We start from the raw sequence: 14631 nt of genomic DNA, 5'->3' as shown, positions 1-14631 counted from the left end.
GATGAGCAGCAAAGCCTTTGCGTTTCACACAGGTTTGTGGGAACAGAGCATCCAATGGATGTACATGACTGCACACGCACAGAGCAACGCGGGGCTCGGGCCTGAGAATTAGGAGAGAAGAAGCACACTGAGAAAGAAACATCTTCCTTTGTTCTCATATCACCTGCAAAARAAAAGAAAAACATAAATATCCATGTGGATCATCCATGTTGTAAGATGTGCAGGCTTATGAACAGTATTTAAGCAGCATTATGTAAAAGGCAGCATGCAAACAGTGACATGCTTCGTTATCTAGATGAGAGATGGGCTGGACAGATGTGCTGCACATTAGTGTGATCCCTACAGAACAGAAACAGATCTGAAGCAGATCTGGTGTGTGGGAGCTCAGTGTCTCCTTTTGGTACTGTCTGCTGGATAGCAACGGGCTAGTGAATGCCGAGCAGGAGCAGGCGGGTCCTGGCTGACATGCAAGAAAATGCCCCATTTCCTTTCTGCAGGCAGTGAGAACAGACCCAGGAGGAGTCACTGAGCTCAGACACCAGTGCCCACCCTCCTGCTGAATATGAGTGAGTCACAGTGCCCGAGCACCAAACACGGGCATCCCACCATCACTCTTTGGGGAATAAGGCTTAACCTAGGTCTTTCTCCGCAGCTTTCCCCATATCCCAGCTCCTGCAGGTCATGTCTCGCTCAGTGCAAGACACTATGAGAGCATTACTTGCCATGGTGGGATAGTTTTCCCTCCACACTGTGCAGTGACCTTGCTGCATTTGGTGGTGCATCCAAAAGCACCACTAGCCTTCCCCACTTGTTCACCAYGCTGCCGAGCTGCAAGCTATCCCAGCACGACCAGGCACATGTGAGCATGCCCTGGATCTTGAGAAACACACACACCAAATATTAAAATGTGTAAATTGTTACCTCAGAGGACAAACATGTATCACCAAGGGACATTTTTGTAGAGGACAGATAGGTATTGGTGACAGTAATATCTTCTAGTTCAGTGCTGAAGTGATCAGGTTCTTTGATGATATTGTAATTTAGGGCCAAATTGTAACTGGCAGGTTTCTTGTCCCGTTTCTGCTGGCAATTACAGAGTTTTCTGAAGGCTGCTCTGAATTTCTGGGACATGAGATTGTAAATTACAGGATTGATGGCACTATTCAAATAAATACAGATTCTACAAAATAAAAGGAACCAATTTTCTTGGAAGGGACTGGAGAGAAAGGAATTTACRACGACCAGTGTTCGGTACGGCATCCACAGAAATGCAAACAGGATTACCACCACAGCCAACATCTTGGTAACCTGGGAGAACAAAAAGATAGGCAGAAGGGTAGTACTCAAAGCTGGGGCGGGAGTATATACACTTACAAACAGTAGCTTTATTTTGTGCTACCTTTAGAGAACAGACTTTTCACTTTTGTGACATTCTGATCAATGATTCATTCAGATCATTTTTTAATCAAGGTTTTCTATAGTAAGAAGAACAAAATTTCCTGGCTCCAAATTCGTACTAATTTTTGTTAAATGATTCTTTAGAGATGACATCCACAGAATCACAGAAGCATGAAATAGTTGGGGTTGGAAGACATCCCTGGAGATCATCTGATCCAAACCCCCTGCTCAAAGCACAGTCACCTACAGTTGGTTGCCCTAGATCATGTTTAATCAATTTTTGCATATTTCCAAGGATAGAGACTACACAACTGTTCTGAGAAACCTATTCCAATGTTTGGACACCCTCTAAGTAAAAGTTTTTTCTTATGTTTAAATGGAATTTCTTGTATTTCAATTTGTGCCTGTTGCCTCTTGTCCTGTCACTGGGTACCGCTGAAGAGCCTGGCTCTGTATTCTTTGCATCCTCCTGTCAAGTATTTATACATATTGATCAGATCCCCCCTCAGACTTCTCCAGGCTGAATAGCCCCAGCTCTCTCAACCTCTCCTTATATAAGAAATCTGGCCCTTTGCTGGACTCAATCCAACATGCCCATGTCTCTCTTCTACTGGAGAGCTCAGCACTGGACACAGCACTCTTGACATGTCTAACCAGTGCTGACTATAGGGGAAGCATCACTTCCCTCGGCTTGTGGACCACACTCTGTTCAGCGCAGCCCAGGATGCTGTTGACTTTTTTGTTGCAAGGGYACTTTGCTGGCTCATGGTCTACATTTTGTACACTGGGACTCCGTGGTCCTTCTCCACAGAGCTGCTTGCCAGCAGGTCAGCCCCCAGCCTGTACCCCAGCCTGGGGTTTTCCTCCCTGGGTGCAGGACTTTGCACTTCCCTCTGTTGAACTTCACGAGGTTCCTCTCTGCCCATCTCCGCAGCCTGTCGAAGTCCCTCTGAATGGCAGCACAGCTCTCTGATGTACCAGCCACTCCTCTCAGTAAGCTAATTATTGCAGAGCTGAGAATTTGCAATTGCTTTATCTGGAAAGAGGTGGTGATTCAAATACGAAAAAGGGGGACATTTTTCTTCCAGTGGCATTAGGTTTCCTTTTTTTGGCTAGTATGGTCTGCAGAGTAATTGAACCTGAAAGCTTTTTAGATTATCTGCTTTAATACCTACCCTAAAACTCCTTTAATGTCTACCTTAAAAGGGTTTCCAAAAGCCAAAATTGATGCAAAAAACTTGGCTTAGATTTATTTCTAATACAAAGATCCTCAACATTTAATTAGATCTTCATTATTTAATGTTTACTCTGAGACATCAGTTATAGCCTACACTGTCAGAAAGATGAGGGCTTATCCATAAAACTTTATTATTATAAGAACTTTCACCTATTATGTAAATTAGCTTTAAGAAAAAGAAGGGAAAAAAAGAACCTTTGGGATGTCCAGGATAGCTGAAATGAAGTGAACTAGAAAGAATTAAAAATTAAGGGAAAAAATGTGAGAAGAGTTCTCTTGTAAATAGTTGGGATTTAAAGTGTATATTTCGCTAGCCTGCTTTTCTTATTTACAGCTCACAAACCTACRTAATAGAGAAAAATGCAAATGTGAATGCCTCAGGTAATTAAAAGGATCACTTTTCCTTATATCCCAGGAACTTCTAAAAGCAACAGTCCTGAGGACACGGTCACAAACGGTTGCCAGATTCAGGGCTGAGCTGCAGCTCAGCAGTGCAGACCAGTTCTGGTTGACAAACGCTCAGGACTCCTCATTTTCTTTCTCTCCTCCCTCCAGGTTCTACCTGGAATTGAGGTTCCAGTGTGCTTCTCAAAACTGAAAAAATCTACTCAATTGAAAACAACCATTTGCCATGGGAAATAACTGTATTTAATGGAAGAARCTATTTATGACTCTTCACAGAACTTGGACTAGCAGCAGGAGTCAGTCCCGCTAACAGATTTGTGGCATCAACTCCACCACTCAAAGAAAGAATGGGTAACGGACTATACAGGAATCAAAGTACTTTACTGCAAGAAGCTGAGCAGGTGACCTGACTATCATACCTGTCAATCATTGACAATTTAAGTAGGTCTTGAAAATGTATTTAAAGAACAGTTACTCTGAGAACCAGTTACAGTGATGCAACTGTAGGTGCAAATCCTATGCTCTCCCTGAAGTAAATTGATTATACTTAACCAATCTGRGAGCCTTCTATGATGGACTGACTGGCTGAGTAGATGAGGGCAGAGCAGTGGACGTTGTGTCCCTTGACTTCAGCAAGGCTTTTGACACTGTCTCCCAGAACATCCTCCTAGRSAAGCTCAGGAAGTGTKGGTTAGATGAGTGGACAGTGAGGTGGATTGAGAACTGGCTGAAAAGCAGAGCTCAGAGGGTCATCATCAGTGGTGGGGAGTCTTKTTGGAGGCCTGTGGCTAGTGGAGTTCCCCAGGGCTCAGTACTGGGTCCCATCCTGTTCAACTTATTCATCAGTGACCTGGATGAGGGAACAGAGTGCCTCCTCAGCAAGTTTGCTAATGATGCCAAGCTGGGAGGAGTGGCTGACACACCTGAGGGCTCTGCTGCCATTCAGAGAGACCTGGACAGGCTGGAGAGTTGGGCAGAGAGGAACCTCCTGAGGTTCAACAAGGGCAAGTGCAGAGTCCTGCACCTAGGGAAAAATAACCCCAGGCACCAGTACAAGCTGGGGGCTGACCTGCTGGAGAGCAGCTCTGCAGAGAAGGACCTGGGAGTGCTGGTGGATGACAAGTTGACCATGARCCAGCAATGTGCCCTTGTGACCAAGAAGGCCAAYGGTCTCCTGGGGTGCATTGGGAAGAGTGTTGCCAGCAGGWCRAGGGAGGTGATCCTGCCCCTCTACTCAGCCCTGGGGAGGCCTCACCTCGAGTACTGTGTCCAGTTCTGGGCTCCCCAGTCCAAGAGAGACGTGGAGCTACTGGAGAGAGTCCAGCATAGGGCTGTGAGGATGATCAGAGGGCTGGAGCACCTGCCCTGTGAGGAACGGCTGCGAGAGCTGGGCCTSTTCAGCCTGGGGAAGAGAAGACTGAGGGGGGATCTGATCAATGTGTACAAGTACCTGAAGGGAGGGTGTCAAGGGGACGCGGACAAACTCTTTTGAGTTGTCCCATGTGACAGGACAAGAGGCAATGGGCAGAAATTGAAGCACAGGAAGTTCTGCCTGACCGTGAGTGGGAATTTCTTCCCTGTGAGAGTGACAGAGCCCTGGCACAGGTTGCCCAGAGAGGTTGTGAAGTCTCCTTCTCTGGAGATCTTCAAGGCCCGTGTGGATGCAACCCTGTCTACCATGCTCTAGGTGACCCTGCTGAGCGGGGAGGTTGGACTAGATGATCTCCAGAGGTCCCGTCCAACCTTACTGATTCTGTGATTCTATGATAATTACAGTAAAGAACTGGAGAGATTCACTCATGAAATTTTAAGTCAAGTGAGTAATAAAAAAACCCTCTTGTTACCTTTCAAGTAACTGGGTCCTATATGCCTCAAAACCAATGTAAGTAGTATRCAAATGATTAACTGAACTTGTGTATACTTGTGGCTTGATATGCATTTTCCTTCTGTTTAAGATTGCAAGGTTATTTGTGCTGTTGCCTTGTTCCCCTTACAGAGGCTGTGATTTGACAATATGTTAGACCTGGCTTTTTGTACCATATGGAAAATATTATGCACAAGATGTGCTGATCCGAGATCAGTTTCAAAATRTCCTCAAAAACATGTCAAGCTTTATGCCAGATAAGACATTATCTTGTCTTCAGCTCTCATGCAGACCCTGAGAATTCATGGTCTTGACATAAACCGAAGCCAATACTGCACCTGAAAGAAGCAATCCCATTCTCACCTCTGRTGGTGTGTTCCCATCTCCCTCCATACGCTGGTCCCACTGATAAGGGTGCAGATCATATCAGCCTGCTGGTCCAACCGTTCACAAACTAATCACTGTTTTACAGAGCTGGTTTTCAGTTTACTCAGAGGAATGATCAACTCATACCTACTCATAGCCTGCCACAGAGTCTAAAGTCAATGAAAGAGAAGAGTTGAAAGTATGTGACTGTGGAGGGCACCTTCTTGGTGGCACCTTTTTGTGGTTCAGTCAGYGTCACTAGAAGCCAATGATGAGCCCCACACCATGATTTTAAACTGGATTCAGTATATGTTTTTTCTAAAACTAGCAAAAATCACAAATCTAACCTAAGCTCTGTATCACCTGGCAGAAATTCACCTGCGTGATCGGTCTGACATACAGCAGCCATGGAGTTGCCTGTGTGCAGATGTGGTGTGGTGAGCAAGCAGCTGAGTGAGGCTGATTGGGTCTCAGTCAAAAATTACTGCAACACCAGTGGGAAGCTGCCACAGTGCCAATACACTCAAGAAGCATTCAGAAATACCAGYTTTGGTTTACGCACATGCTATGTGAAGAGAAGATCTAGAGCTTAAGTATAGTCGTGTCTCTGAGACCCGCTGTAAGGCCCTGGGTTCAGATAGCTGTTTGCTCTTTTGTAAGTGCTCCTCAGGCTGGCTGCAGAGGCAGTGAGCTTTCACARCCACCTGAGAGCAGCGAGAGCAGCTATGGTCGGTGCTATGGTGGCTCTCACTGTGCCCCAGCATGGAGTGGGGCTTGTCACCACAGAGACAGTCCTTACACACTGAGCCAAAGGCACTGCAAACATGCCATTTTTACCCTGAATTTATCATTACAGATGAACACAATTTCTAAACATGATTTAGGCAAAAGCTGTTTTCTTACCACCAACAAAAATCTTCACTGGGATTGATAGGGTTGCATAGAAAGAGCTAAGAGAAAGGTTTGGTTCAGTGTGTTTAAATAAACTGTCATATCCATTCTCAAATCACTTAATATTAAATGTAACTAAACATACTGGGAGGGGGAGCTAGTTATTTTATGTCAGTGAAGTGCTGGAAGGACAATTTTTTTGAGGAATCTGCTTTTCATTACCTCTTCTTTCTAGCCGTACACCAAACTCCTGAAAGCATAGGCAATGGCTTTTGCATCAGTCTGGAGAGCTTATTAATTACTCAGGTGAAGGCAAACATACCCTGATTCTCTTTTCTTGTGGATGTGCACTGCATATTCTATACTCAGAGTACAAATTATTCTCAGTTAAGGAAATTGAAAACATGATTAAAAGGCTTTGTGCAAATCCATTTCAGTCCAAATTACAAATGTACTTTGAATGATATTGAAATGCTTCAGTTTGCACATACTGCGTGTAGCCACTTCTCAATTCCAATCCTTTGGGTTCTGAGAATGTTCTGAAAATATTTTAAATGTTTTTACTAACCAGATTCCCAATATTTTAATTCTGAATTGGTAATATGGGATCTTTTGACTGAGCTAGGTGAGATAGAATGGAAGTGTGGAAGGGTTCAGAGAGCTAGGATCTGATTTGGAAGACTGAACAAGAATATGGGAGAAAGAAAAGGAAATGTAGGCCGCAGGTTATGAGTCCACAAGCACCTTAACCAATTTAACATGCTAAAGCTTAGCTGCTAAAAAGGCAGCTAGATTACTTCCCTGTCTTTCCATCAGCTTCTCTTGGCCTCTTGATCCCTTTTCAGGTGTAAKGAAATGAGCTACCAAGTTAGCTCATGGAATTGATACTCTCAGAAAAATTATTTTCTGTGAAAGACAAATCTCTTCTCTATCCTTAAGTTCTTGAACTTGTACCATCTCAGGTATATATCTGTTCTGAATCCCTGGTCCTAAATACCAGCCATAATAAAATTACAGAACAAATGGACAAACCTTGCAAAGTTCAAAAAAGAACCTTTATCTTTTATTTGTCAAAACCAAGACTGAAAGTAAGTGGAATTGTGGTGGTGGTGCCATATATGAAAAACAAAAGATAAAGACGTGCTGAGATTTATTTTAGTTATTATCATATATATGATTGTTTTCAAACAAATGAATAGAAAGAAGTTTTGAGGTTTTTGTCTTCTGCTCTTCAACACTTGTTATTAATTCAGCACTATACCATTAAATGTATTTGCAAGTATAAATAAATCTCAGTAGCTGATCTGCCTCCTCTAATCTACATCCAGTATACAATCTACAGGGAAACTTTCATTCTTGATGATGTTTTGATATATTTCCAGAATTCAGACTCCAATGTACTTTTGAACATTTGCCATGAGAAAGATTCTTGGAGCCAGTGGGTTCGCAGCAAATATTCTGCTTGTACAATGCCAAGACCTATTTATTTCACTTGGCTTTTGGAGTGAGTTAAGTAAAATGAATGTACATACTGATGTAAAGATCACAAAGTGATCTTGAATAATGACTATTGAATAGTCATGAATATGATACCAATATGACAYAGTATATGAATATGCTATGAATAAYAGCTAAGGAATTATTAGCTCAAGTTTCAGGCATGCATAATGTTGAAGCTGTAATGTGTGTGAATATAAATATAAGTTGAATATGAACTGCTKCTTGACAGAGGCAATGAGTTGATTATGTTGAATTTGGTTCATCTGTAATTTTCAGTAATGGACAATCTGGTCAAAGCCTAGGTACGGACACTTGTATTTTTTCCAGATTGAATTTATGCACACACATTACTATTTATGCACTATGAATGCCTACAATTGTAGTTAATGAGTTTGCTCAATTACTACTCATTTGGATTAGAGTACAGTCAATGAATGAGTTTTCTGAAAGATTTAACAGTATGGATGGTTGYATGTTTCCAAAATAAGAAAAAAAATCTCTTTTAACTGCCTCCTGTCTTCTCTTTTAACACTGTGTAGTTCTGACAGACCCTTGTGTCACACTCTGTTCACTATATTTCAAAGCCTTTTAGATGGAAAAAATGGATACACCAATAAAGTCTGCAATCTCTTTGCTTTTTTAAGAAATGAGATTTCATAAAGGCTAAGGGAAATATTTGTAGAAACATTAAAAATACAGTTCTAGTAGGAAGCAAAGGTGCTGATCAATGATGTTGAAATCTCAGTCACATTTTCTTCTCTGAAATCTTGATCAGTTTTGCCTGTATCTACAGGCTGTGACATCTCATTAGACACCTACTTAAAGGAAGAGTGCCACCAAAATATTGGCCCTGTTGAAATCAGTTGCTGATCTGTTACTGATTTAAGGGGTTGGGATGTTATACTTCCATTTGGCTGTAAAATGTCTTGAAATATCCACCTTCAAGCTTCATTGCTACTATATGCAATAGTTGCCTTAGTTCCATGGCAACAACTGCAATTTCCCAGATGCTTCAGGAGGACTGGGGTATTTCTTCAAAAAAAAAAAAAAAAAAAAAAGTCTTAAATTCATAGTCTATGTTTTATGGCAAGTGGGAAGAAATCAATTTCAATTAATTTCTTTGGGGCAGTGATTATCTGCAGAAATGATCATACAGCAGTGAAATAAATCTGAATATAGATTTTGCATTGAAGTCCCTTCTTCCATGCTGAATAGCGTAAATGCGTCTTTGATCTGTCTTTCCTTAAGAGACGCTTTTTGCCAAGATACTGTCATCTAATCTCACTGATCTTTCCTCTCATAAGCATTGAAGTTTTAGCCACTATGAACTATGAACAGCTGACTGCTGTGTGTTGGATAATTTTGCTTTCTCACCCATCCTGCAGTTGAACATGATTACAAGGAAATAGGTACACCAGAACTATTTCATTCTGTTTTCTCAGGTTCAAATTGTGCAAAGCACGTAACTCAACAAAAATATTCTATAATTTCTYTGTGATCAAAGAGATCTCACCTTTCTCTTTGTGACCATTTTATTTTCTCCTAATCTTCTCTTGCACAAAACTACATAAACTGTAGTCCATAAAGTCACTATTTCTTTAACACTGAAACCTCTTATAGGTAGTTAAATGCTTTTCCACAATATTGTTCAATTATTTATGAAGTCCAGTCTAGTAAGATTATTTCTTTTGCAAAGCATGACCGAAACCCCAGTCAATGCATTTGTCACTAGTGCCATCAGACATAATAGGTTTCTTTAGGATTTTTCTTTAAGTGAAAAAAAAAAGCACATGAAGGTTAACCAACATGTTTTGGTACCTAAAACAAGCTTAATACTAGTTTATGGCTCATGGCAATAAAGCCCAATGCCATGTAGCCTTGAGCACAAGCTGTTTCCGCTCTGAAAGTGGAGCTTATCAATATTGCATCTTCTTCTGGAAGAGATCTTCACTAAGGAGACAATCAACTGTTACCTGCTAACTTTAGTGGTTAATCAAAAGCCCTGAAAAGGATATAAATTACTCTTATTGCTTTTCATAACAAGGATCAGTTGAATTTTTCTTCTGACAATGCCAACACATCTCAGAAACAGAATGAACTGGTTTCTGTTCCTTCTGGCACATAACAAGCCTGATGGAAAATGGACTCTGATGCAACTTGCCTGACTATTGTATAATACCAGTTTTCTTTTTGAAAATTTTAAAAATATTTTTATCAAACCCTTCTATTTAGTACAGTTCTGTAAAACAGATAAATAATCCACCTGAGTGGGATTGTTTTAGCTTTCCACAAGTGAAATTAAGAATAGAGTTTAACACATMCTATTGTTACATATCGATACTTAATTTCTCAGTGGAACTCTTGCTTGCAGTGTAAATAACTCATAATTTAAGTAACTGCCCAAAATCAGCAGGAAGAGATGCTATTTAATGAACTAAAAATGCATTGGAAGTGGAGATACTTTCCTTCTGCTTTGAGATTTTAAAGGAAAGGCTGAACTTTTTCTGTCTTTTTTTTTGTTCATCTTCCCTGTTCGGTATTTTCTTGTAGTGCTTTGGGGGACCCTAAATAGCAGCTTAATGGCTTTTTCCACCATGTCCTCCAACRCTTTTTGATAGGGATGTATTTTTCCTTTAGTAAATAGATTTTGTCCYTGCTAGCTTTCCAGACATTAGAGTGAAATAAATATTTCCTCAAACTAACATGGTTCAGTGACTTTTAAATCATGTCGGTGGGAGGATGAAGGCAGGGAATAGCATGAGTACGCAGAGGACCATTTTCTACCTGGAAGAAGTGATTATCATTCATTAGTGATGTAACATCATCTCATTCTGTGCTCATCCCTAGAGTACTCACAGGAAAAATATGTTAAGATAGGCTTGACTCACTACTCTAAAAATATTTCAGGTCTCATTTCTAAATCATAAAATAATCTGAATCATTGGTCCATTCTGAAGACAAAACAAAAGTCTTCAACCTCTTTTTTCCCCCTTTTACAACTAGCATTAAATATATTTGTGTGAGAGACTGAAAATCTCTGTTCTAAGGAAAGTGAGCTTAGTCCATCTATGGTGCTTCTGCAACAGCGATCTCCTTGCCTCCTTCATCTCACTGCCAAGCTGCCAAATGCCTCCCTTGCCTCAGCTCAAGCAACTGCCGTCCACAGCTGTAGGGAAATGRTTACTTCACACTGTGTTTGCTTCCTCCCTGAGCAGAGAGCTATTCTAGATGCMATGTCCTCCCTCGCCTTGCCCTCTCCATTGGTGTCAGACTTGAGATATTGAATCCAAGATGTTTTCCAAGTTGGTCTTCACATTTTCAGTCAATCARCTTCTAATTCTGGGCTTATTCTTCATACCAGGAACCTAAGTGCTCTATTGCCATTTTTTTTTCGAGGAAAAAATAAAARAGAAATTGCCTTATTATAATATATGACTCATACTAGAAAGTAGTGACTATATATAGAAGTCTGAGTCTAATTCTTGGAAGCTGACATAGAAAGAGAGTTGACAATACACATTATATGCTAATACTATAATATATGGTAAAAACTTTCTAAAAAAACAGGAATCATGAGTTCTGTCATGAGTTAAGRATAGCTTCAGAAGGTGCTCCTGAACTAAAACACGTGACTGTATGACAAGTTAGAGGACAAAACACTATCTTACCCTGGTAATTAGCAAATTTGAACCAGTTTTAACAAAGGGAGATTTTCAAAATATTGATAGGGTAATGAAAAGTCCCAAGGAAATTAAAGGAAATGGAATGATCTGTCTGTCTGGATCAAGATAAATCCAGATTAGGGAAGTAATCCATGTCAGACTATGTGAGTATATCAATTCACATATTCTGCCATACATGGAGTAATCACAGTGAAAAATGCTTATGAAATATCTTGGATTAAACCTGTATGAATGTTCAGGAATCCTATCTAACTTACTGTTTTAATCTGCTATTCTGACCTATTACATAAATGTGAGCTCATAATAAGTCAATAATAATAGTAATTGACTCAATAACTGAATGGAGCATGCATTAATTTTATTTTGTGGAAACATTCTTGGATAAAAATGAGAATTGCTACAGAAGTAAGAACTTTATACCACTCTTCCTGTCACTTTTTCTGCAATTCACATGCTGGAGATCACATGCAACTGTTACTTTAGTGCAAGTACAATGTTGAGAAGGCATATATCTACATATATCTGTATACACATATATATATACACACACACAAGTACATACGCATACATGCACACATAAGTGTATATATGTGTATATTTATATATAGGTATCTATCTGTATATATGTGTATGTATACCTATCTTTAAATGAGAGTAGAATTCACTATGAGGCCAAAATATGCTGTTAGTTACATCTGTATTGAGTCTTAAAACAGCGGGAAATTTATCTCTTTGTGGCTGTTGAGACTTTAGACTTTTTGAATATGGACTTATGTTTTCCCATTTTACACCACCGGCTATATTTTGAATGCTACTCTTTTACAAACAATATTACTAATAATTTCATACTATCCTTGCTTTGCTTCCGATGTTGCACTGTATGCATGTGCTAGCTTTACTGACAATGAAGCTTCATTAATCCATCGTTACTTATGCTTTTAGAAAAAATCTTGCTGTTTTTATAAGACCTAAAAGATATCATATAATAATCCTCATGTTTAGGTTTTTATAATATAATAGTATCTATCTACTGTCTGTAATGCTCAAATGCTTTATAGATTTTTCTGTTTTTCAAAGGAGCAAAATGTTCAAATGYTTTTCAACAAACCTACAAACCTCTGGTGCTCTGAATGTTTGGTGTTATAGCGGGCAGGTCAGTYGACTTTTGAGGTCAATGGCTCATGTTAAGAGGAAAAGTCCCTTTCATTAAATGATAGCAATCTACATAAAGAAATAGGAAAATAAAGCTCGACCCATCACCCAGGYGYACTCAACTTGTCCGAAGAGGCGAGYCCCTCAGCGCTGCAACCTGCAGCATCCCTTGTGCCCGGGCAGCCCTCCGGAGTTGGTCACCCCAGCAGCCGAGGGGGTGTCAGCCCCACGGGGCGGCGTGGGGCAGCGGGGCCCCACACTCACCCCAGCACCACCCCAGCCTCTTCCCAAGGGGCAGTCGCGAAGCAGCGCACCCTGCACTGCTCAGCACTGGACCCAGCAGCGTTAACTGCTCTGTGCCGCCTGAGTGTGAGGCAGATTGCTTTATTGTGAATAGCTATAAAAGATTTATTCTATTAACTATATTCTAGTAATATAATTACACATTGCAGCACATAAAAGCAAAAATATAAAGAAGCCAGTCAAATCTGTGCCTCAGTTTTGAGCTGTCAGTGCATAAAAGTATTTCCTGAAAGGAAGAGTAACAAAGATAATAAACATTTATAACGCATTTTTATATACAGACTCACTTAAGTAGACATTTCACTATTTCATAGTAAGGATATCAGAAACAGGAAAAGTAGAAACTTCACTTTGTTCATGCAGTGACACAGTGCCTTAGCCCTCAAAAYCTGGTAAACCTCAAGTCTACTAAACTCCCAGGCAATTTCCTTCTCTTCATATCTCAAAACTAAGTCAGGAGTCACTTTTGCATATTTGACAGCATTACTGGCAGGCTATAATACGACAAAAGTACAATTAAAAATATGTTTCATTCCTTACCTCCTAATTGCTTTTTGATATAGGAAATGAAATATCTTTTGCCCTAGTTCTAGCAGGAGGCAATAATATATAGGCAAGGAAAAAAAAMTATTTATAAATAYGTAAATATATGCATCATATTATTTCGGCTTGACAACATAATAAAAAGGGGTAGTATGTTTTACCCCTTTCCAAATGTCTAAGCTGGTGATCTCAAAAACAAAGATGTTCTACATTTCAGGAAGCCATTTCAAATGCAGTGTCCTACCTGCCTTCTAGAAGCAATAGTGCTATTGAAACTTCTGTTAGTCATCTTGGAATTCACAGGCTTGTTTTGGTGAGCCAAGTCATTCCTCCACACCTTAGAGTTTTCTTTTGGATCTGAAGGGATGGGGTTCAGGAACAGTATTCTAGCAATCAGCCCATAGAGGACAGTTGCCAGTATCATTGGTACAACATAAAATATACCAAAATCCATCATATAGATAGGAGAATAATAACTCCTGGACACCCTGTAGCCACAGGACACAACAGTAGTGTCTTTGTAGACTACTGTATTGAGGTCTAGCAGGAAAAACCAGAGCATACAGTATACGGAGGTGAAAGCCCAGACAAAAATAATGATCTTTTTGGCTCTTGAAAAAGTGCATAGGAATTGAGCTTTGATTGGGTGACAGATGGCTATGTATCTCTCGATGGTGAAGGCAGTGATGGAAAAAGAAGAAGCATTGATCCCTAGGTACTGGAGATAAGTAATACAGAGACATCCCACGTAGCCATATACCCAGGATCCATATAGGCTTTCTGTGATGTTGGGCAGTCCTGCAGCCACCAGTACCATGAGATCTGCCACAGCCAGACTCACCAGATAGCAGTTAGTGGGAGTTCGCATGTGTTTGGTTCGGAGGACCACCAAAACCACCATGATGTTGCCCACGATGCCCAGGCCACAGATGAYAAGGACCAGGAGAATGGTAACCACTTGGTATTCGACTGTGACAATCTCTTGGCTCGTTGCCAGCAGCCCAGTTTGGTTTTGCTCGTCCCCCGTGCCATTCTCCATCTTCCCCAGCTGGATGCTGCTTCTGCCAGCTGGTTGGTCTCAGCATGTGTTCCCCACGGCCCCCCGCAAACCACTGGGCAGAGCAGAGCGTGGCTGCCGCGCAGCCCTGGGGCGCCCTCGCCATAGAGTCATGGTCCCATTGCTGCCTTGCCTTCCCCTCACCCTACAGCACCCAGCCYTTCCGGCTCTGTAAATTCAGTTACCGGACAGGTAGGTCCCTCTCAGATCCATTTCACTTGCACAGGTTAAA

General features: G+C 40.9%; 1 protein-coding gene across 1 annotated transcript; it reads right to left on the bottom strand.

The window, feature by feature from the left end:
- Positions 1–900: 900 nt before the first annotated feature.
- Positions 901–14381, bottom strand: TRHR (thyrotropin releasing hormone receptor). Its single transcript, XM_085316404.1, has 2 exons — positions 13587–14381; positions 901–1308 (listed from the first exon to the last, which is right to left on the bottom strand). Exons 1-2 carry the CDS (start codon positions 14379–14381, stop codon positions 901–903), a joined length of 1203 nt encoding a protein of 400 aa, XP_085172530.1.
- Between the last annotated feature and the right edge of the window lie 250 nt (positions 14382–14631).

The sequence above is a fragment of the Rhea americana genome, unplaced genomic scaffold (genome assembly GCF_003343005.1).
Source record: "Rhea americana isolate MKP2758 unplaced genomic scaffold, rheAme1 scaffold_0, whole genome shotgun sequence".
NCBI classification, from domain to species: Eukaryota; Metazoa; Chordata; class Aves; order Rheiformes; family Rheidae; genus Rhea; species Rhea americana.
Note: the sequence above shows the minus strand (reverse complement) of the source record. Positions and strands in the feature narration are given on the sequence as shown.